This window comes from Euprymna scolopes, chromosome 41 (assembly GCF_053919585.1).
Source record: "Euprymna scolopes isolate OS-2025 chromosome 41, ASM5391958v1, whole genome shotgun sequence".
NCBI classification, from domain to species: domain Eukaryota; kingdom Metazoa; phylum Mollusca; class Cephalopoda; order Sepiida; family Sepiolidae; genus Euprymna; species Euprymna scolopes.
The window spans coordinates 32,743,512-32,767,347 of record NC_136522.1 but is presented as its reverse complement, the minus strand read 5'-3'; the positions used below and the strand labels follow the sequence as shown (position 1 = coordinate 32,767,347).

Here is a 23,836-nt window from a genome sequence, read left to right as displayed (position 1 = left end):
AGTTAGTGTGGGATTAGTTTCATATGTAAATTTAATGTAAAATAACTCAATTTCTGGAGCATTTTGAAGTTTTTACAGCAATTTAATAAAATTTGCTTTTTAAGATATATTATATGCATGTTTTTTCGTTTGTTTTTTTTTTTTTTTTTTTTTTTATTATATAACCTTTCCACTTAAACTAAAGGTAAGTTGTAAAAAAAAAATTCTCAAAATTTCTAATGGCCTTTCATAAATTTATAATAAACTTTGACCATGCTCCCATCTGATTACTTTTATGCTGTGGTTGTGTTCTTTCTAGCACACTCATTATTAAAAATGGGGTTTTGTTTCATCTTGAGACAGTGGATATCTTCTGAAAGAGTTGCACAATTCTCAACCACGTCTCTTGAACTTGCATATTGCTTGAATCCAGTGACAAAAAGTTCAGAAGTGTCTTCGGTCCGTTAAAAAGTTTGAAATTTTTTTTTTTTTTTTTTTTCAACTCTCCAAATTTAGAGAGCTAGATTTTCTCCCCATTAAATACTGGCTTTCTAATTTAATACTGCTCTTATGGGAAGCAAGTTATTAAGTAATGATCATTATCTGGTAATCGTTAATAGTCCATGATTCTCAAGTCTAGATATTTTTTTGTAAATGTAAGTGTATTGAAATATAGTTCAATTTTAGACTAAACCTCTATTATGCATATATAACACTAGGAATAATCAACAGATGGTTTGATTTTTGTATTCCTGTTTTCAGGTAGTTAAGTGTTTTCACTTGATCCGAGATGCTTTGGACCTCAGCAGGGGTATTCACATGGGGGGGGGGGTATAGCCCTCTGATCTACACCTGTAGTCTAGTCTTTTCCTGGAATGTTAGGGTTTTGGTATAGCTGAGGAAGCTTCTTGACTCATTTAGCTGTTGGTTCACTTCCACAAAGGAGATGGTGTTTATTACTTACAGCCTTTGTAATCTCTACGAGACTGGCAACTTCCAGTCTTGTGTCTGCAATGGCAATGAGTAGGCTTCAGGCAAGCATGTTGTTCCCTTTCTTTTTCTCTGATGTTCCTTGAATAATAGCTTTAAAATAATTGAATTGCTTTTCCTAACAAAGGTGTGTAATTTTGTATTTATTTTACCAAACATCTCTACACATCTCAGGGTAATTTTAATGGTAACAAGAGCAACTGTAAAAATGAATTCATTATAGCAACTATAAATTTGTTCATGTAAATAAAATTAAAAGTTTTTAATGAACAAATCGTTTTAAACAAGATTTCATATTATGTTCAGTATGATCTATGAATTTGGTTTTTCTTGTTTTCATTATTAAATTAAAGCTGAATGCTTTTTGTTGAGTATGACTTTGGCTTGTAGAGGACAAGGATATATAAATCTTAATCCCGTTACAAAAGAAAATAATGGAATGAAGGAAACAAAAACTTAATTGCTGGATAAAATAAATGTGTCGTTTATTTACTGTTGAAGAATGAATGTTTTAGGTATTACACGTGTTCATGTCCACGCCGGTGTCACCATCGTTTGTTGCAGGACTTGTATAGAAGGAAAAAATGAAATGCGTGTTCATCTCACGTTCGGGTCACCTTCGTTTGTTCGCACGTGGAAAAAGGAGTGAGTAATGTAGTGGAACGAGAAATGGTCGTCTGGCATGTAGAGAGAGAAGGTTGACATCAGTTAAGCTGCGCGCCATGTTGTCAGCTACGCGGAAGTGTTCTCCGGCACAAGTTGTAAAAGAGTTGTCTGGTTGATGGACCAAAGCAAAAGAGGAAAAAAAGAGTGAGAAAGTCAATCCAGTTCATGGAGAGAGAAAGCATATAAAGTGTACGTACTGTTTGTTAGCTTTTTACCCCACATATAGTAGCAGGTGGTGTGAGGTGCGCGCACCCCGAAAAAGGCGAAATCGTTTGTCAACCTCTCAGCTCGGAAGGCGAGTTAAAAAAGGAGGAAGCAGCTTATTGCTCTTGCTTTTATAGTTGTTTCCAGTGGTCTTTTGCGCATGTGTGGATTTCCTTCAAAGGGGAAGTGATGTTGCCCATGTGCGCGTACATGTGTGTACGTTAGCATGTGTGTATATATACGTGAATTTGAGTGTATGTACGCGAACGTGAATATATCTACGTGTGTGTATGTGTGCGCATATGTTTGTGTGCGCGTATGTATATGACAAGAAATATGGCTTGAGATGTACAAGCGTGTTTTTGTGAGACTAGAAAGGGCTCGCACAGGCCTTTGTATCTTAAGAACTTAAGAGGAAAAAATTTTGAAAAAAATTTATTTGTATCTTTCAATCTTAACATTGGATTGTTTATCAATTTCAAATATATTCACTTGATGTTATCTTGAATTGTGATTTAAAAAAAAATTATAATGCTGAGTACAAAAATTATAAGTTTTCAAGCTTTACTTAAACATAATTTTAATGATAGTAGTTTTCTGAAACGCATGTACATTAAGTGTTTGACGAGTTTATAAAATTTGAAGTTTTAAATGTCTTAAATTTTAGAAATCTACCTAATTTTTATATGAGTGATATAACTTATTATTGGGCTTATTTCAGTCTACAGTATTGAAACATCTTTCGCGCTTATAAATATGAAACTTTTGCATTGTTTTAGTTTTTCATTTTAACTTTTCCATTTATGTATATATAGCGTGTTGCAGCAAAGCGTTACACTTGACAATAAAAAGAAAAACAGAATCTATCTATAGAAGTGAAATTGTCTGTGTGTGTACATTTCCCTACCAAACTACTCTGTCAATTTAAGTCTACAGACTCGAGATTTGACATAAGGGGTAGTGAGATTTGGAAAAATCTTTTTAATCGGTTTGAGGCCAGAAATTTGGGTTTCAAGAGGTCAAAGTTCAACGATTTGACCTTTGAAAACTTTACCAAACTCCTCTACCAATTTTGGATCTAAACACTTGAAATTTTAGATGTAGGATACTTGGACATGGAGCAAACTTTATCAAATTACTCAGCCAATTTTTGGTCTTAACATTTGAAATTTTACATAAAGTGTATTCAGACATAGGGCAAGCTTTTTAATCGGTTCTTGACCGAAAATTTGGCTGCCAAGAGGTCAAAGTTCAAAAGATTTTACCTTTGTGGTCTCTAGCAAAATATTCAGCCAATTTGTCAATACAATGTACAAAAGTTTTTTTTTTCCTTTCTTTCCTCTACTTGCAATAAATCCTTGTGTATTCGATATTATCTTCCACTGTTCGTTCTCATTCTAAGTTGTTCAACAAAAAACTCCACTCAACTCCCATGCTTAAGAATTCGTCTCATTTGCAGTTACAAATTGTTTACATATGCAAATTAATGACATACGTTCACCAATGAACGACCTACAAAATTATGCTTGTCTTTTCTTTTCTACATTTCCTACTGGCATTGTACAGGCTAAGCAAACACGAAGTCGTTTGCAAGAATGATGATTTCTATTACACGATTGAATGATTTTCAAGCATGAAGGATTTAATGGGGAATGGATTTTAAGAGGGCAAATGCCGATAATTAACGTTTGCTTAGTTTGTTAGTTTGTGTACACGCAGAGAAAAAAAAAAAAATGGCTGAAGGTGGCATGGAAGAAACAAAAGCACCTGTTACTGGGATAACACCTCCACTTTCCCTATCTATGGAAGGGAACTTGTCGGCAAATTGGAAGCTTTTTAAGATGAAATGGCAGAATTATGTCATTATTACATATCTGGGGAAACACTCAGTAAAATATCAAACTGCACTGTTGCTGCACATGCTAATAGTAATTTTGCACATGCTAGGAGATGAAGTGTTGAATGTTTGTGGTGATTCTCAATATTTTACTTCTGAAGATGAGAGAACACGCCATGAAATAATTCAGGCATTCAATAAATATGCTACAGGGGAAACAAAATATAAACATTGCATCTTCCATACAAGAAAACAGGGAGCATCAGAAACTGTCGAAGCATTTATTACGTCGCTTTGTGCGTTGGTAAAAACATGTAAATTTTTTGAAAGTTGTGCCTCGTCAATATTACAAGATCAAATAATTCTGGGAATACACAATCCCCCATACAAAAGCGGACTAAAAATGAGACAGATTTGTTGAGAATAAAGTCACCATTGTTAGGAATAAGAGAGTCACCCATCTTGTAGCGAGTGAAGGATGACCACTGTTGCTAATGGAGAGGATTTTAGAGAGATAGGTACATGCACATTTATTTACAGAAATTGATACAAGTATAATGTTAAACAGTTCAATACCGAAAATGTATAAGAAAACATTATTTTAAGAGATTGTTTTAAGATATTTGGTTTATGCACATCATAGGGAGGCATACAAAAGAATTTTCTCCTTCCAGGGTCGCAAGATTATTTTCGGCCATGGCAAGCAGAGGAAAAACAACAAATCTGAAAAACACAGTTTATAAAAAAAAAAAGTGCATTAAGAAAAAAATATTTCTATATTTTTTTTATTCATGTGTAAATATAGATAAATACTTCTTGTTCTTTTTTTATTATTATTTATATGAACTGTAAATGGAAAAAGGTTATGTGTTGTCAGTGTTTTTTTTTCTTTGTTTTTAACTTTCGCCGGAAAAAAGATGGCAGACAGCAGAATCAATCCACACCTTGTATTGAACACAGAGGGGGGGGGATGTTAGCAGAGAGAGATACGACGAAAAGTATATTTCCTTTTTTTTATAAACTCTTTTTTTTATTTACGGTTGTCATTGATTTGCGAAAATAAAAGCATTTTTGTTACAACATTCCAGTGAAGCATCGGTCAGTCACCAACCTTGTAGCAGGCACGTTGCCTACTGAGATTTTTAAAACCCGTTAGATTAGGGGAAAAAATCTCCAGAAAATCGCTAGATTTTGAACTTTTGTGATCTGAATATTTTCAAAAACCACTAAATTGAAACAAAAAAATTCCAAAAAAGAAAAACACTACTCATAAAAATATTATGAATATACAAAATATTTTGTGTTTTCTCACTATATAGTTTTGGAATTATATTAAAGCGGTTAACCCCATAGAAGGCTTCCAAATTTTCTCAGCTAGTCTGTAGAAATTTTGAGGGGGGATATATTTCTTCTCTTTCTTTTTTTCCTCTTCTCCCTTTTTCTTGAGTTTGCTACATTGCTGCTGATGTTGTTGGACATGTGATTAATTTATGCCTGTTGATTGGTTGAACTATGCATTTCCGTGTTTTGTGATGAAATTTAAGCTGAGGTTGGTAGATAGAGCTTGACACTGGAAATGTGTTGATGTGCAATCTTCTCTCTGCTTAAACAGGACGCTAAAATGTTGAAGTGAACTCGTCTAAGTTATATGGCAAAGTTTATAATGTTGAAGTGATTTCGTCTAAGTTATCTGACAAATTTGCATCTCGCTGAGAGAAATCTACTTCAAGTTAATCCAAGAAAACTTTCTTTCTGATTTTGATGTTTGCTAAAAAATAAATGCAATAAACTTTGTTGAGGTGTCAACATATGCCGTGTCTTAGAAATGGTGGTTTACACTGACAGTTAAATGTAATGGTAAACGTTGAAAAAATAGTAAAAATAGATAAAAACATGAATGTTGACTAAAGTAGGAACAACACAGTCATCAGTTAAAGTGCAGAATAGTTAACAGTCGAGAAATTGTAAACAATAACAAAAATCAATAAATACCTGATACAAAATGCTGTGACATTCAAGTGTCCTTTATATGTGCTGAAATTGTGTTTAAGTTCTTTTTATTTCATTTCTTTTAGCTGTTTTTTTTGCAACAAATAACTGGTTGCTTGTCACTTAACTGTTGGGGACTTCATTCTTGAAAAACTGTAAAAAATAATCTATGACTACCACTCACTCTAAATTTGGGAGTGCAACTCGAACTTAAGGTTAGTGGTAGAATAAGTTATTTGTTTACAACTTTTCAGGAATTAAGCCTCCCTACCACTACCTACTACTGTCATATGTTGACACCTCAACAAAGTTTATTGCATTTATTTTTTAGCAAACATTAAAATCAGAAAGAAAGTTTTCCACATGTAAAAACATATATTTATTTACCTTCCTACAATGGCAAAGTTAGACATAAGGTCAGTTAGTGAAAACCCTGCTACCTCCAAAAAGAGGCACTTAGGATTGAAGCAACATTTTTTAATCCTTAATCTTAAAGGATTTCTCCTTCATTTACCAATGACAGAAACAATAAAGTATAGTATCAGAACAGATACTATACTTTAGTGTTAATTCTATTTGGAAAAGTAAAATATAATACAAATAAACCAAAAGTAAAAAGATATTGTAAAATTGGCAAATATTAAAATCGTAATTTTTTTCATTTTTTAAATATTCAGTGCAGCCAAAAATTTACTCTATTGTAAATGGTGATGAGCATGAACACTGCTGCCCAATTTAATGTAAAGTAAAACCATTGTTTCCAGGATTTGGTAACAATTTAAGACTCAAGACAAGCAATAAGTCGACATTTAAAAACTTTTTTTTATTCAATGTGTAAAACCCACTTTGTACAAGATATTTTGAAATTAGAAAAACAAACAAACAAATAAACAACTTAGTTTTAGAATTTTAAAAGTATACAGGTCGGTAGTTAATTAAAGTACTTTTTTTGCTGTTGTTGCTTTTTTTTTTTTTTTTTTACAATTTTTGACTATTAACATTTCTACAGTTTAAATAAATGAATAAATACTTTTAAATTAGTAAATTTAGGTAAATTGTCTCAAACTTAAAATAAAAATTTGGATAAAAAGACCCTTAAATTAATTAGGACAATAATTAATTCAGAAATTAATTAAGAAAATAAATGAGTCCAGCAGCTTCAACGTTTTTTTCAGAACTGATTTTCAGTTGAAAAAAGCCCCACAACTTGCACAGGTTAATAATTGAATTGAACCAATAAGAATCGCTTTCCCAGACTCCAAAATAGTCAAGTTTTATTTGGAGATTTAATTAACATAATTTCTCCCACTGGCACTTTCTGAGAGAGATCGCCCAATATATTAACATTAACCTCTCTCAAGGAATCATTGTGGCATATCTTTGTGTCTCAATTTCAGAGATTGCAAAAGTTTTGCTCTACTAGGTGGATCAGGGCACAAATCGATAACATCCATAATTATTGATCAACAAACGTGGTTTAATACCAGTTTGTAAAAACTGATTAAGGGTTAAAATATGAAGACCCCCTTCAGAAGCAAAAATATATGTAAGTGGTCAATTGTTGATCGCTTTCTCCACATCAGAAAGGATGATTAAGAAATCAAAATAGTTAACTTTCTTTCTACATATCAAGTTTTTGCAAACATTGTTTGGTTGCTTTTATCATCCTCTCCCATGCACCTCCTTGCCAAGCCGAATAAAGAGGGATGGTGAGATAACTAATTGAAGTTGACCTAAATTTTTCTTTGAATTTGTCCAAAACAAAGATTTTGGAAAACATGATGCAGGATACTGGGAAGATTTTTGCATTGTCCGAATAGACATGCGTAGGAACACCAAACAGGTTGGTAAACCTAATAAATGCTGAGAGAAAAGATCTCATGTTCATATCCGGTAATAGCTTCAGGTGGACAGCACGTTAACCAATTGGGTCCGTGTACCCAAAAATTGTATAATTGCTCAAACTTCGAGGTGGAAAGGTCCCTAGTCAATAAATCAGCAGGCTTTTCAGATGAACAAATATATTTGAACAGAGGGAACATATTGAGTTCGAGATTAACATCTTCCAACACTTTTTATTATGTCCAGTACACGATTCTCCACAAAAAATGTTTCTCTAAATCCCTTTTCCATTTAAAACCCAAGATAGGACCACTTGGACATCAGATACAAAGAAAATGTGAAGGATATTGATAGGCTTAAAAGCTTTCAAAACATTGGGAACAATTTTAAAACCGAGATAGATAACCATAAGTTCTAGGGTAGAAAGGTCTTCCATTTAATGGGAGCAACTTTTGCCTTAGCGAACAACAGGAAGGTGTTCCTTGTTTTACAAAAAGAGAAAACCTATATGCAAGTTTAAATGCATCACAGAAGCATATCAACACCGAGGAGTCCTCCATCATCACACATCTGGGGAACTCAAAATCACCTATTTAACTCCTTAGCAAGAGTTTGCCAAGAAGTCATAAAATTTTCAGAGATCGCCTGATCACAGGATAAATTCTAGAGTTGCTCTGAATGGTAACAAGAATAAACGATTATAAATACTGGAAATTTGAGACAGAATCCCACGCTTAGTTTTGACCTCAGTGTCTATCATGATAGGGGCAAGTCTAACCATAGTCTAACCGTAGCTAGTTGAGGGGAATAACGGTACCTCAGCACTTTTTCATAGGTGGGAAGAAGGGACATAATAGATCCTTCCTCAATCATCTTGTTTTGCAAGTCCGTACAGTTGGAGAAGACTGAAGTTTGAATCCTGCATCCTTCAATCTGTACGATAAACAGAAAGGAGTGAGTCATAATCACAACCTGTAGATTCAAAGGTCCTTGGCTCGTTGAGCATTCAAGTCATAAATAGAATATTTAGAGCCATCCTTAACTGTATGGTCTGCCAATTTATACAATTTACAAATTTTAGAATGTTCACTAGTATTAGTATGAAGTTTTAAGGGATCCATACCCTTTTTACGATTAACAGTCTTATAGCCAGAGCCGGTCGCCATATTGGGTTGAACTTCTGATGTAGAAGAAGAAAAAAATGGCGGTTTTCGCAGACAAATCTAACGTATCTTTACACCCAAAGGAGCCGCCTGAAAAAATTCTATTTTGTTAAAAAGTTGGACATAATAGATGTGAATGAAGGATAACGTTCCTTCACTCTCATCAATTCTCTTGTGACATTAATTGGGAATCTGCAGAACAGGATGTGAGCCACAATTATACCAGAATTAGAGTTGTTGAATTCAGATAAGTCTAGTTTTACCTGTTCTACATAAGTTTTAAGTTTTTTCAATTCCATTATCTGCATCACCTGAGGAATAATTTTCTTCAAAATTCGATCCTTGATAAGAGAAGGATTCAGGAATTTTTCCTTCAAACCATTCAAAGCTACATTATAATTATGAAAGGAAACATCCATATTTGAAATTAAGTCATAGACTTTCTTCTTTAACTTGGATTTGAGGAGAAGCAATTTATCTGCTTCCCCTAAATTAGTATTGCAAAATTAAAACATTCCCAGGAAGGTTAAATTCAAATGTGTCACCAGAGGAAGACCCGCTAAAGTTTGGACATTCTAAGGCCAACCTTAAAGGCTGAATAGAAACTGGGCTTTTAATACCATGGCCCTCACAGCCAGACTTTAATTCATACAATTTTTCCCTTATATTGGAAGAAAATTCTTCAGAATCCCAACAAAGCGTCAGCATCTCCCAGGAAGATTTTTAAAAAATCTGATCAAATAAGTCATCCAATTCACTCAGCCATTTTCCAATATCCACCGCTCTCGACTCAATAGAGGTCAGGGAGGAATTATTATCTTTTAGCCATTTCACTGTGTTTGTGACATGCCACTTTTTGCTTCTGTTTTAGCAAATAAATCTTTAATAATAATTCTTAGAAATGTCATGTAGGCTGAGAAATGAACGTAAATTTATGTGCACAGCTGAGCAAATACATCAATATTTATCACGTCGATAATGATGATGATGATGATGATGATGATGATATTAAAGTGGAAAAAAAGAAGAAAGGAAAATTATAAAAGACCTTTGACCAAACAAGACCAGACAATATTCACAAGATGGAACAAAACGAGAAATAAAATTAAAAGGAGAGAATAAATTTTATTCCTCCTCAAGATAGCAACAAAATTTATTTTTAAATAGGCAAGGCAATTAAATTAATAACTGAAATTTTTTTTAAAGAGAAAATAATTTCAACTTGCGAAGGAGTATTCAAATACAAGAAACTATAGTTCACAGTAAGTGTTTGTGAAGAAAAAAAATCTATTTCAAAATGACACAAGAAGCCATTTGGTGACAATTAAATCCAAATGTTTTGCAATAATGCTTTACCAAAAAAGTTATAATTAAAATTAGATTAAATACAAAAGGAATCTGCAATGAGTGTCACAATTTACAACCTGGAAAATTTTTTTTTTTTTTTTGTAATTCAAAGGCAAATTTTAAATAAGTGTATACTATATTTTGTAATTAAAGCTATGTGAGAATTTTATTCCCACAAAGCTTAGAACTTTGGCAAAGGGCAAAGTTTAAAACACAACAAATTGAAAAGTGCACTTACCTTATGGTTTAATTACAGGTAGTTTCTTTTCTTGCAAAATATGTTACATCTTTTTGCGGTCTGCTAAGCCTAGTAGCTGACTTCTTGAAGAAGTGGTAATTGAAGAATCTTCTATGAAGATTATTAATTGTCGATGGTAAAAAGAAGTGTTCCTTTTAACACAACGATCCATTAGTAATTTGAATGCATCCAATGAGGTTGTAAATTAACCAATATTCAACAATCTTTGCTGACCAAAAAGACAATATTACATTAAAAAAATATCTAACTTTTTACGTAAATTGTCTCAAAGGTACCATGACAATTTGGGCGCCAAGGGCCCTTAAATTAATTAAGAAAATAAATGAGTCTGGCAACTTCAACATTTTTTCTGGAACTGATTTTCAGTTGAAAAAAAGGTTAATATTTTAATTCAATCAATAAGAATGGCTGTTTTAAACAATTTATTGAAATAATCAACCAATGATCGATCTGTTGACTCTATCTTAACAAGCTCCAGTTTTTGAGTTATTACATCTTTTCAAAAAATCTCTGCACTCTTTTTCACGTTTACCAATGAAATAAATAGTGATGCTGTTGGGTCCCGAGTACATCTAGTTTTCGTATAAATCAAATATCTGATTGACGTTTCAAAATGAGTAATAGAAGTCACGTGATAAAAACAAAGAGAAATTTTGTTATTTGAATTCTTCGGGTTACTGTTTTCATCTTGAATGTCAGCCGCACGTTTCGGCCAATGTGATCTCCAACCGTCTTCAGACGTATCTTGTCAAACTCGGGAATCTGCACGAAATTTCAAACGGAACCCTTTATTAAATACACGGAGTAGCATGCCGTCGTTTGACCACATACACCTGAAAAAGGTCTTGACAGTCGTAGGTTGAATATCGAAACATTGTTAACATGGCTGCCAAAGGGTGACATGACTTGGGAAATGCAAAATGCGACATCTGGATACATGAAACGAAATACGCTTTAATATTTTTTCACGCATAAAACGCAAAAAAGAAAAAGGTAGTTTTTGTATAAAACATGGACACCAAAATTCATGGTCCCATGAAAATACTCCCCTTCCTCCCAAAACAAAACAAACAAAAAAAGCATGAAAAAGGACAAATTTGGCCTCAAAAAGGCCAATCTGGCAAGCCTTAGAAAAGCCAAATTTTCAAAACAAGATGGCAGCCTCGATTTCGATCGTACATTTAGTCTAATAAAAAATGTTGAAAAAATGATAAAAATTAATTTTTTCAGGTTTTATAGGGTCTAATAATGTGTTTTGTGTAAAAATAAATAAGTTTTATAAATTTTTGTCTGTCAAATAATTTACGCTGCTGAAATACACATTTGCCACAAACGTTTCTCTTAGCTAGTATCTTATTCCACCATAATACCGCATTCACCCTTTCGTACTGGGGGACATCCTACTTAGAACACGACTGTTTAAACCGAAAATCCAGCCTCGTTTTGAGTTCGGGGAAAGTAGTGGTGCAACTCTGTCCAATATATTACAGGTTACGTGGTACCCTGTCACCGGTATCGAGGCAGAACCCTTCAAACAACAGAAAAACGGAAAAGGTGGCATATACAACAAATAAATGCTACCAAAGGCAAGATAAATTACAAGAAAAACAAGAAGCAATTCAAAGAAGTAAAGAAAAAAGCAATTTAAAAATTTTCGAGCATTTATTACTATAGACAACATTTTAGAATTAGATTTTTTTTAATTCACCAGTTCAAAGAATTAGAATTGTCTTTTAATTCAGCAGTTCAAAAAATTAGAATTTTGGTGCCCGGAAAACTCGTCCCCAGAAAACTGGTACTCGGAAAACACGTCCCTTTTGGCTAGGTAGGAAAACTGATCCCTTATTAAATAAATATCGATTGAAAACACATTTTGTGACCGTTCTTGAAGGAGATATTATTTTTAAAAGAGACTATACCCCCATAATATTTAAAAAAAATATTTTTTCTTGTTTACTGTTGTTTTTTAAAAAAATAAAATCGATTTTCTAAGTGTTCATTTTCTACCTAACTGGCTAAGTTGTAAGTGGTTTCACTTATTTTAAAGCGTTTATTCTGTTCAAAAACGAGACTACAAACCGCATAATATTTTAAAAAATATTTATACTTATTTACCGTTGTTTTTAAAAGGGCAAAATCGATTTTTCTACCTAGTTGGCAAAGTTGTTGTCGAAAAACGAAACCATATATTTATTTTAAAAAAATACGGGGTTGTATTACTGTGCACATAGATTCGGAAAAGTTGTCAAAAAACAAATATATAACAAATAAATGTTATCAAAGGCAAGATAAGTTACTTTTCTACCTAACTGAATTATTTTTTAGTGTTTTTATTTAATGTAACATGTTGGTTCAGTTCGAAAAACATACAATGTTTACCGATGTATGTATTGAAGAATTTAAAATGGCGCCCGATTCTGTCTTTGGCACGGTTAGTTTGGGAAAAGGAGTTAAGAATAAAAAACTAGACAAAATACTGTTAGAAACTTGCTTGATATATGTTACTGTGACATAGGCTGACATATATTCGGTGGGTGGGTTTGTACACATAGATTCGAAATAGTTGTCAAAAAACATATATAACAAATAAATGTTATCAAAGGCAAGAAAAGTTACTTTTCTACATAACTGGATAAGTTTTTAGTGTTTTTATTTAATGTAACATGCTTATTCAGCTAGAAAAACATGGTGTTTACCGATGTATTTGAAAATTAGAAATAGCGCCAGACTCTCTGTTGAACAGGGTAAGTTTGGAAAAGGGATGTACAGAATACTGTTAGAAACATACGCTAACATATATTCAGTGGGTTTTTAACAGTATTTTGTATAGTTTTTTCTTTATTTTTTACCCCTTTTCCCAAACTTACCGTGTTCAACAGAGTCTGGTGCCATTTGTAATTTTCAATCATTCTCATTACAATGATTACCTCAATATACAAAAATATATTTCCCCTGCATTTTACACATAAATTAATCCAACACAGAATAAGTATCGAAAATTTTGTGAAAATCTGACTATTAATTGGATTTTGGTAGATTTATAATCCATTAAACATGCCCATTACATAAGGCATTGATAATGTAAATGCGAATATAGTCTAGCATTTTCATTATTTTCGTATCCTGCATGTGCAATAAAAATGCTTAAAAGAGTAAAAATGAAAATTCTGGGTTAAAAAAAAAAATATTAGCCCCCCCCCCCATTACACACAAATAAGAAATGTTAACGAATCAGTATTGGAAAATGCTGAAAAAATTGTTGTTCATTTTCAGTACTCTTTCTGTGAAGGAGAAATCATTCTAGACTGTGGCAATTGTACTGAAAAAGCATTTTGATATTCATCAGGAACATTTGATTTCTGGTGATGTCCGGGAAATTGGGCAATGGGAAAAAGGGAAATTTTGGTAAAGTTGTGCAATTATGGAATAAATATTGATTGAAAATACATTTTAGAATCGTTCTTGTAGCAAAATAATTTTAAATATGAGTTGCTACCACACACCCACACACACACATGCACAAAAGAAGATGTACTGCAGTTTTAAAGCAAATTAAATCGATTTTTCTAAGTGTTTATTCTAAGAATATGATTATCTTTTCCAATTATAATATTAATAAAAAATAGTAAATTGAAATATAATCATAAGATTAAATTCATTATAATGCATTTCGATGTCATTGTAAATAAGTCAGCCATTTTCATATTTTTTTTAATAATTGAAGAAATCAATTATATTGTGACTGTTATAAATTTAAAAAGAAAATTGGAAGTCTTTAAACTATCGAATAAAAAGACGATTTACTTTAAAAATTTTTTAAATTTAACTACAATTCAGTTTAATCGTTGGTGACCATGTTGGTGACCATGTTGCATAAAACAGTATTAACTAATATATTCTTTCCAATAAATCGATACTTTCTGATTCATAACAAATATTTTTTTGAGCATTAAAAGGGTTAGGGTTATGGGAAAGAACTGAATTTCATCAGGGTGAAAGCCTTTGCTACTCTCTCATTGGGATTATGTATTTGAGAGAGTACACCCATTAGGAAAAAAAGTAATAATTATTAAACACAAACAAAATGTATATTTTGTGGGTTAGGAACACACTTTAGTCATAACTGTGAGTAGTGAATGTAAAAGTTGTGCATAGTAAGTGCTTATTTTCCTATAATGTCGAAAGTGCCAGAGGAAAATCATTTCCATTTTATTAATATAGATAGATAGATAGATAGATAGATAGATAAGGATGATACTATCTTGTGCAGTATTAGGCCATGATTAGAATCACTGACTTGTCTCAGCGCTTGCTATTCATCTGGTATTGACTAGGCTCAATATTGCTTAATGTTGATGAGAACAGGGTATATCAATGTGATTATGCTGTAGACTGGGATGATACATAATACATAATTATTGAAACAAGGAAAAACAAGAATTCAAACAAATAAGAAATTAATCATTCTTCATTTTATTTCACTAAAAACATAACAGCATAAAAGTCGAATGAAGATAAACAACCTAAAAGAAAATCCCTAACCCTAACCCAGAGAGCATGATATCAACTCTGAGAAATGTGGATCAAATATGAAGGAACACCCTCCCAAAACTTATCACAGTCTGTCTACCATATATGGAGGGTTTGTTTGAAAAAAATTCAGAAATATGTAATCCATATGACATCAGAACAATATTAAGAAGTGACTCAACTCTCCAGAAAAATTTTGTCTGAGTTTAATCTCCTACGAGCCACGCCATGACCATTTACATGGAATTATACACTTCCATGAAAATGTGAAAAAATATGCAAAGACATGACATGCTGCCTGCTAAAAGTAAGGCTAGAAAAATATCAGAAAGCTAATTGAGTTTAATCACAAAAAAACAGGGAAAATGGAAACCATCTCCATTTATGGGACAAAGCAAAAATTATAGATGGAGAAGAACTGTGGAGAGTAAGATGACTCAAAGAAGGAGTGCATATGTTGGCCTTCCAGGTAGACTTAGTATAAAATTGAATAAGTATGGAAAATCAAGAATTATAGACAGCACATTAAATATGTGTGTGTGTAAATTAATTCAACAAGTTCAAATAAATTGATAAAATGAACTTAAACCAATATTTTTTCGAAAGTGCTGAATGCAAGGTAGAGCTTTATAAATAAACTTTAAATAACCAGTTAAAAAAAAGTAAGTCATGTTTTTGTGTTCAAATGCGCTTCAGGTGAGTTAGTGAAACACACTTTCAGCATGGAAAAATTCATTTGATTTTTTTAATGGTTAGATAAAACTGCTTTTTGAAATTCTCTCCTTTTTTCCAACTAGAAGATGCTATTATGCCAGCCTCCCCCCCTCCCCATAACATCCACACATCTACCATTGCTTACTCGTCCATTCAATTCGTCAGGTTGGCCTTATATGTTTTGTGTAAATGTTAGACATATTTTAACCAATTTGTTTGCTTTCCCCTCCTTTTTTTAACCCCCAAAACTAGAATTCAGTAAATTTCGTCCATCATCGTTTTCTATTCGCCTCAGTAAACTTTTCCCTAAAGCTGCTCATCTTTTAATCCTCTTTTCTAGCCTTATGATCTCAGCCTGTTCCCCATAACTGTGTACAGACAAATGCAATCGAGTTTTGGCTGTGAGAACAGAGTGTTATATATATATATATATATATATATATATATATATATATATATATATATATATATATATATATATATACACACATCCAAATTATAACCCTAATCCGAAATTATATCATATTAGCAGTTCAGCCTGGCTTTGCTTGGGCCCTATGTACTATTCATAACTTATGTGAGTGCATATATATATATATATATATATATATATATATATATATATATATATATATATATATATATATATATATATATATATATATATATATATATTGTGACGTAACCCATAAATTGGATTATGTATTTAATTAAAAATTGAAATATTTAATTTCGGGCCAACGAGAAATGTATCGTTTTTTTTGTTATTTTATTTTATCAAAGGCAAAATGAACATGATTTCCGAAAGAGAGAGAGAGAGAGAGAGAGAGAGAGAGAGAGAGAGAGAGAGAGAGAGAGAGAGAGACAGTTTGTATAGAAGAGAAGGAGAGAGGTGGGAGAGGCATCTATTACACAGGCTAGCAGGTGGCTGATGACCCAGTCATTTGCTCAGAAACCCGTCGACCTTGCTGGTCGCTTGGCAACAAAGAAAAGAAAAAAAGAAAGGGCTAAGAAATGTACCAAGAAGAGAGGAGAGAGAGAGAGAGAGAGAGAGAGGGAGAGAGAGAGAGAGAAAAGAGAAGAGGTCTTTTGGTACGGCAGTCACTGCTTGGCCAAGCGGACATGCGAAACACCCACCCGGCAGCGACACAGAAAAGTGAAGGAGATAACGCCTGGAAGGAACTCCATATCAACAGTGAAAGGAAAGAAATAGTGCTTGGGAGAACAAGCTGGCGTTGTTGTAATACAGGATATTAATTTCACGAGCACAGGAGATATGATACTCCGAGAATAACTGAAATATTGAATGGATACGATATAGGAATACCGCGTGTTATGAACTGTCGCCTGAGACGAATAAAATTAAGGTTAAAGTTCACTTTGAAAGTCAAAAGAAGGAAAAAGACAAAAAAACATAAAAAACGTGAGTTACCTCTCTCATATATTATATCAACGAATTCATTTTGTCTGGACTGAAGATACATTTTTTTTGTTTTGATATATTTCTCGTTGGTGTTTTCAGATAATAGATAAAAAAACCCTTCCACACCTTTATAATTTGTTTTTTTTTTAAATTTATTTTTGCTTAATCTTATTATCCCCTCCCTACCGTAGTTTAGTGTTTCATAATAAAATTTAATTTCGAAAATATTATTGCTGGTATTTTTCTTTTGTTCTTTCTCGCGTTTTTTGTCCTGTTTGGTTTCTATGTCTTTATTTTCTTTTTACTCACATATGCGATAAAGTACTTGGGTTTTGCTTTCCCATAAATTCCCTTATACCTTCCCCCCTTTTTGTGACGTGTTACTTACGATAAAAACGATATTTGTTTTTATTGTAAGTTTCCTTTCATACCCCTTCGTTTATTTGTTACTTAAATCCCCACCTTTTGTCGCATATGTTACAATATATATATATATATATATATATATATATATATATATATATATATATATATATATATATATATATATATATCTTTTGTTTGTTTCTTTGCTGGTATTTTAAGATTTTAAGTGGAAAAAATGCAATTAATGTCTCTGTGATTTTAGGATTGTATAGTACTTATTATTCTCTCAACCTTTTCAAACCTCCTTTAAGACCCCAGACACATTGACATATGATTAACAATGGTTTTAGGTTCAATCATTAGTACAAGCGATAGTAAGTTTAAAATCAAATTAAATGAACTAAGATATCCAACTTATTACCACGTGCTACCAGATCAGGCTGTCCGAAGGTATTGGCTTTCTGATCTATCAAACATTGATGCTATTGCTTTTTTTCCTTTCCATTCACAAAGCTCAATTATGTTCTACAAAATCTATTAACAGAAACAATTTTTTTCTTCCAAACAACCAAACTAAACACTATGAATAAATATTTGAAGATACAAAGAACTTGAAACATAAAACCTTTTTTCAAAATTGTTGGATACAACATGAAATAACTGAAAAGTGTTGATATTGTTACACAAAGGACCCGGTCTAAGCTAGGTTGACATGCAAGTATATATATGTGTATATGTGTATATGTACATATGTGTATTTATATGGATAAAAATGTGGCATGCGTCTGCAGATGGAATATGAGGAACATGACAGCTAAATCAGAATTATTTACAATATTTCTCACGAATGTAAACAAAATTTGTTATTGTTTGAGAAGGAATGTAGCAATTAAAGGAATCTGGTTATGTTGATGTTTTTAAAAGTTGACAGAAAAAGTGACACAAAAAGATTGGCAGATTGAGATTTGATTGTCAACCAAGCGGACACAATGATATACTTCTCTCTGTCGCTCTCCCACTCTTCTCTCTCTTCACCATAGCAGAGAAACAACGAGGAATAAAAACGGACTGTTGCTTACACCAAATGTGTTGTTGTGTATTTGAATTCTAGAACAAAGGTTCATAATATAACAATATGCCACAAAACAACCAAACAGTGTAATTCTTTATATCCAAACATGAACAGCAACTAAATTTGAAATTATTTTGTAACAAACTTCATCCATCTTTTGCTTTTCTTGTTAATGCATTGTTTTTTGTTTGTTTTCAAATATGCATTGTCTTTGTGTTTTTTGTTGCTGGTTTTGTTGCAAAATCTTGGCAAGAATTCATTATTCTAACAATTTAAAGAACTCTCCGTTCTTCATTTGTGCACTTAAACTTTCATGAACAGAGTTTTTTCCAAGAACTATCCACCTGTGAAACACATTACTATGTGACTGCCTCCTTATAGACTACAAAATGATCTTTTTTCAAGTCCAATGTCGACAAATATCTGTCGAATTATCATCCGCTTAAATCAACCAAACAACATTCACACTCCGTTTATGGCACTGTCCCATCATTCAACTGACAATCTCATTAATCTTTATCATCAAATGTCTTTTTGCCTTGGTAAATGATGAACCATTATTTAAAGAAAAGCCCTTGCTGAGATCATTATCAAGGGAAACGATTGTGAGAGGGTATGTATTATTTCCTCTAACATTTGTACAAAAACAAATATTTTAATTAGTTTTTTTTTTGCTTAAAAGTTAAGATTAATAGTTACTTAAATGAAACAAGTACTGATGACCCTAGATAATCGTGGGGAGAACGGGGAAAAAAAAAATTTTGCAAAAAGTTTTTACTTTTTCACAAAAATTGAAAATTACATTTATTAAGCAAAGACAGTTGTGATTAAGGCTTGTTTACGTTATTTAAATAAATAAAATAAAATAAATCTAAATAAATGGATCTTGGATTACTATAATTAACTTGATAAGCATGTGATAACTTGCGATTTATTGAAGGAACAGCAGACATGCACAATAGAATGCTAGTCAAAAGTCGAAATGATGAAGGGTTTCATGAAGGACTTTTGGTCTAGAACGTTTTGACGTTTTTCTCATTTCATTTTGTAGATCGAATTTTTTCTCTGATTTCATTTTGTCGATCGAATCCTGAAACTTTCGATTCCTTTCTGACTTTTCTGCTGATGCTGATAGTCTGAAATCTCCGTACCTATCCTTCCGGTGCATTTTTTAAGAAGAACTCTGTGTCTTTTCCACAAATACGGAATTTTAAAATTGCTATGTTTCTGAAACAAAAAAAAAAAAAAGGAAAAGAAAAGAATATTGTCACTTTTTTTATGCTGACAAGGCTGACAACTAATCTTTTAAAAAATATGCATAAAATTTGCAATTAAAAATTGTGAACAAATATCGTATGTAACTTAAAAAAACAAAACAAAAAAACACGAGACTCCAAAAGAGACCCAAATTAATAAATTTCATACCTTAATTTCTCTTGGAATAATGACCAATTTGTTCCAAGCGGATTTTTTGTACTAAAATAATTTCATTTTCTTCCTCGGGCTAAAATTTTAGGTTGTGAACAAAAATTGAAAAAATACAGGGCATGACAAAGTTATTTGTTTTTTTTTTTTTATTGTCGTCTTGCTGATACTGAGGAAGTCTTAAATCTTGTTATTTGTCCTCTTGGCAGAGATTCCAAGGAGAACTCTGTATCTTATAATAATCAATTATTCAGCAACGGTATCAGATTTCTGACATCCGGACAAAAGAGTGCATTCTATTGTTGGCTAGTATAATTAAAAGGAGATAACTTTGATATAATCTAAGAGTTATCAACATTGCATTTGCCAGGGTTCATTATTAATAGTTTGTCAAAAAAAGATTTATAACAAGCATAAAGAGAAAAATGCATAAAATTAACAGTTAAAAATTGTGAACAAATATCGTTTGCGCCTTGTTGACATCAGGGGGAAGTGTGATGAAAATAGAATTATTAGCGAATCTGTGACAACCTTCCAACATTATGTGGGGGTTCTTCAATTGGGAACAACTGATCAGCATTTTGTCATGAACACAAAATTTAGTGCATATTGTTTTAAGGGAGATAACTTGTATTTTGTAGCAATTGATTTCGAACATTTTTTCATTCGACAAAATCGACCAATTAGATTTCAAACACCTCATAACCAGCAAATAAGAAAAAGCGCATTCGAGTGGTCATCGTTATTTTTATTTTAAGTGCTTATTTAATTAGAATATTTTCAATAAAGATTTTATTTTTACCCCAAAAGATTCATATTTAACTTCGTATTAGTTTTAAATTCTGAAATTATTGATGACATCGGTTTATTAATTAAAAATTTTTTTTTTTTAGAATTTAAAATAAAACTTTTGTACAATTTTAAAAAAAATCTTTTTGTTTTTTCAGTAGGAAATTTTATCGATTTTCCAAAAATAGAATTTGGATGGCAATAAGTGGGCTGCTAATCCGGTCTATTTATTACCCTAACCCGGCTCATCCAAGTTAATCATTAGCAGAAATTACACATTTTTTTCCAACTATTTTTTGTTGTGACATAGGACCTCATTTTTTTTATCTCTTTTTTTTTTTTCAAAACTATATATATATATATATATATATATATATATATATATATATATATATATATATACGCGGGTTTTTTATATTCAAAAGTAATGGACTAATGAATTCAACGAAGTTGTTAGATAGTGCTCAATAAAAAGAGCTGATAATACTTGTTTATTGTTATATAAACATGCTCACATCCTGCTGCTACAAATAGCCACTTGTGTCGCTGTCTGATGATATCTGTTGTTTGATTGAAACAAGTGGCTATTTGTAGCAGCGGGATGTGAGCATGTTTATATAACAATAAACAAATATATATATATATATATATATATATATATATATATATATATATATATATATATATATATATATAATAAAATTTTATTCATTTAATGACTTTAAAAATTTATGACGTGAAATGTCTGAGTTTCAGATCAAAGATTTTTATTATTCTATGTAAGTCATTGAATGACTAAAATTTGATTTATTTGCTCTATCTTGTATATCGAGCAATTCTTATTATGATAGAATATTTCTGCCAGTAATATTTTGTAAATCTTATAATCACAGGTTTCCATACCAGCTGAGCTGATTGTTGGATAATTTTATTCTGAAGTATATATATATATATATATATATATATATATATATATATATATATATATATATATATATATATATATATATATATATATATATAGGGTGGAATGACAAAATTCTTACCATAAAGAAAACAACATTACATTTATTGTAAAACTTTTATTGAAAAAAATCAATTTGGGTAACTAGATTTTTGTTGCAACACCCAGGGTCTACCAGCGGCCACATGATTGCACCAGGGGATCACCACACTCTTCAGCATATCCAGGTACACTAAGGTGTTGACTTCCAAACTGACTTAAAGGTATGAGGTGGCATGATATGACCCTTACTTGAAACCATACCAAAGACCATAACCGTAGCCAGAAACTTTGTTTTCATCACACTGGGCACATCCCTGTTATTCGTGGCAATCCAGCGATGCATTTTGAAGGTTCTGGCAATGGTCTTGTTATCATAACTTGGATCGATAGAGAGTATGAGTTGTACAGAGGCGCATCTCCAATCTCGCTTGTTAAACATTGTCACTTTCAGACATGATAGAAGGCTCCTTTCGCTCTTGGGATTTGTACATAACTGGCCAATGGCCAACTAGTAGATGGTTTGCAACAAAAAAGAAAACCGGTTTTCATCAAACGGAAATGGAATCATATTGTCTTTCCACCTTACCGATTTTGGTGTAAATTTCTGATTCCAATACAATTACCGATTCTTTTAAATTTCTAAATATTTAATTGCATAATTGTTTTCTTTAATTTTTTTTTAATTACTGTAAAACCTCCATTCTATGACTGCATATATTTTCGCAAACATAAAAATACAAAATTCCCAAGTTTAAGTGCAAGTAATACTGACAAAATCAAAGAAGAATTGACGTTAAACGTTATTTCACACAAAAGTGTGAAAATTCACAAAATGATTTATACATCCTTCAATTTAAAGTCAATCTTTTCTCATACGTTTCGCCTCCACCTCTTGTAAAATACTAAATGAGGGACAGGACAAAAGTCTACCGGACAAAACCCAACTGTTTTGTTTGAGTTGTAGACGACGAAACACGTGTCAGTGGATAATTGTATTTTAAAAACAATATATATGCCGCTCCTCATTTGGGGGTACCAATTTGGTTAAAGGGAAAATTATTCCCAACTCGCATTTAGGTAAAAATGCACTTTCATATAATTAAATTAATTTATTTAAAAACGTATCGGAAAAATAAAAACAAATAAATAACATCTCTCTCTCTCTCTCTCTCTCTCTCTCTCTCTCTCTCTCTCTCTCTCTCTCTCTCGCTATATATATATATATATATATATATATATATATATATATATATATATATATATATATATATATATATATATATATATATATGAAAGTAGTCTCTCTTCAAACGTGGAAAGTGGCTATTCGTTTTGCACGAATGAAATAACATTTTAAAGAATACATAACTTTATTTACAAATCTTTTATAACTTTTATTTATATTTATATTGAAAAAGAAACTTAGTGATTGTGTAGAATAGTTAATTTCAGGTGAAAACACTATTTTCTTACGTTTTATGTCGAAATGAGCATATAAATTAAAAAAAAGTATCTAGCTTTTACAAAAAAGTCGTTCACAATAATCGTCCGACATGTATTTTGAAATCGCGAATTTTAATTAAAAGCAAGAAAGATAAATCAGTTTTTTGTTAAAATGATCGATTGCAGTTACCTTCCGTGGATTTTGAGAACTCTTACACATTAAAACACACGATAAATTTTATTCTTACTTTTAATTATTTTTTCCAATGGATCATTTTTCATAATTTTTGGCATTTATACTAATTTCGACATGAAGCGCAAGACCGTAAAAGTGTTTTCACCTGAAATGCGTTTATTTCAAAATCCATTGTTCTGAACAAGCACCAACATCTTTGGTATTTACTTTTCTCACGACAGGCAATGAGAGTAATTTATTTTAAGAAAAATGTCGTCGATGATACGTGTGATTTTCAATTCTTCCATCACGAAGGTAATCTGATACAAGGGAGGCGATTCCTGATGATTTATTTGTTGCAAAGTTGTTCCCCCTTCATCATAGCTTTCGCTGATTGCTGATAAACCGATAAAGCTTTCGTTTTCTGTGATCAAAATTAACTTTTTTTTTTTTTTAACACTAACAATATGTTGTCCGGGCGAAAGGGTTTAAGGCAAATAATTAAAAATATAATCATGTTTACATTTGATTTTTGTAAGTAGGATCTCACTCTACCTCCGTCGTACAAATTATTAAACTCTTTTTGTTCTGCTGTTTGTTACGTTTCTACTAAAAAA

The 23,836-nt window shown here is 31.8% G+C and overlaps 1 protein-coding gene across 1 annotated transcript in view; it reads right to left on the bottom strand.

The window, feature by feature from the left end:
- Window positions 1-17,630: 17,630 nt before the first annotated feature.
- The window catches only part of LOC145266711 (uncharacterized), a 44,910-nt gene continuing 38,704 nt past the window's right edge, over window positions 17,631-23,836 (bottom strand). The window contains exon 2 of the mRNA XM_080122636.1: window positions 17,631-19,608. Coding sequence (XP_079978762.1) covers window positions 19,453-19,608 — 156 coding nt within the window. The 3' untranslated portion in view covers window positions 17,631-19,452. The remainder of the gene's footprint in view (window positions 19,609-23,836) is intronic.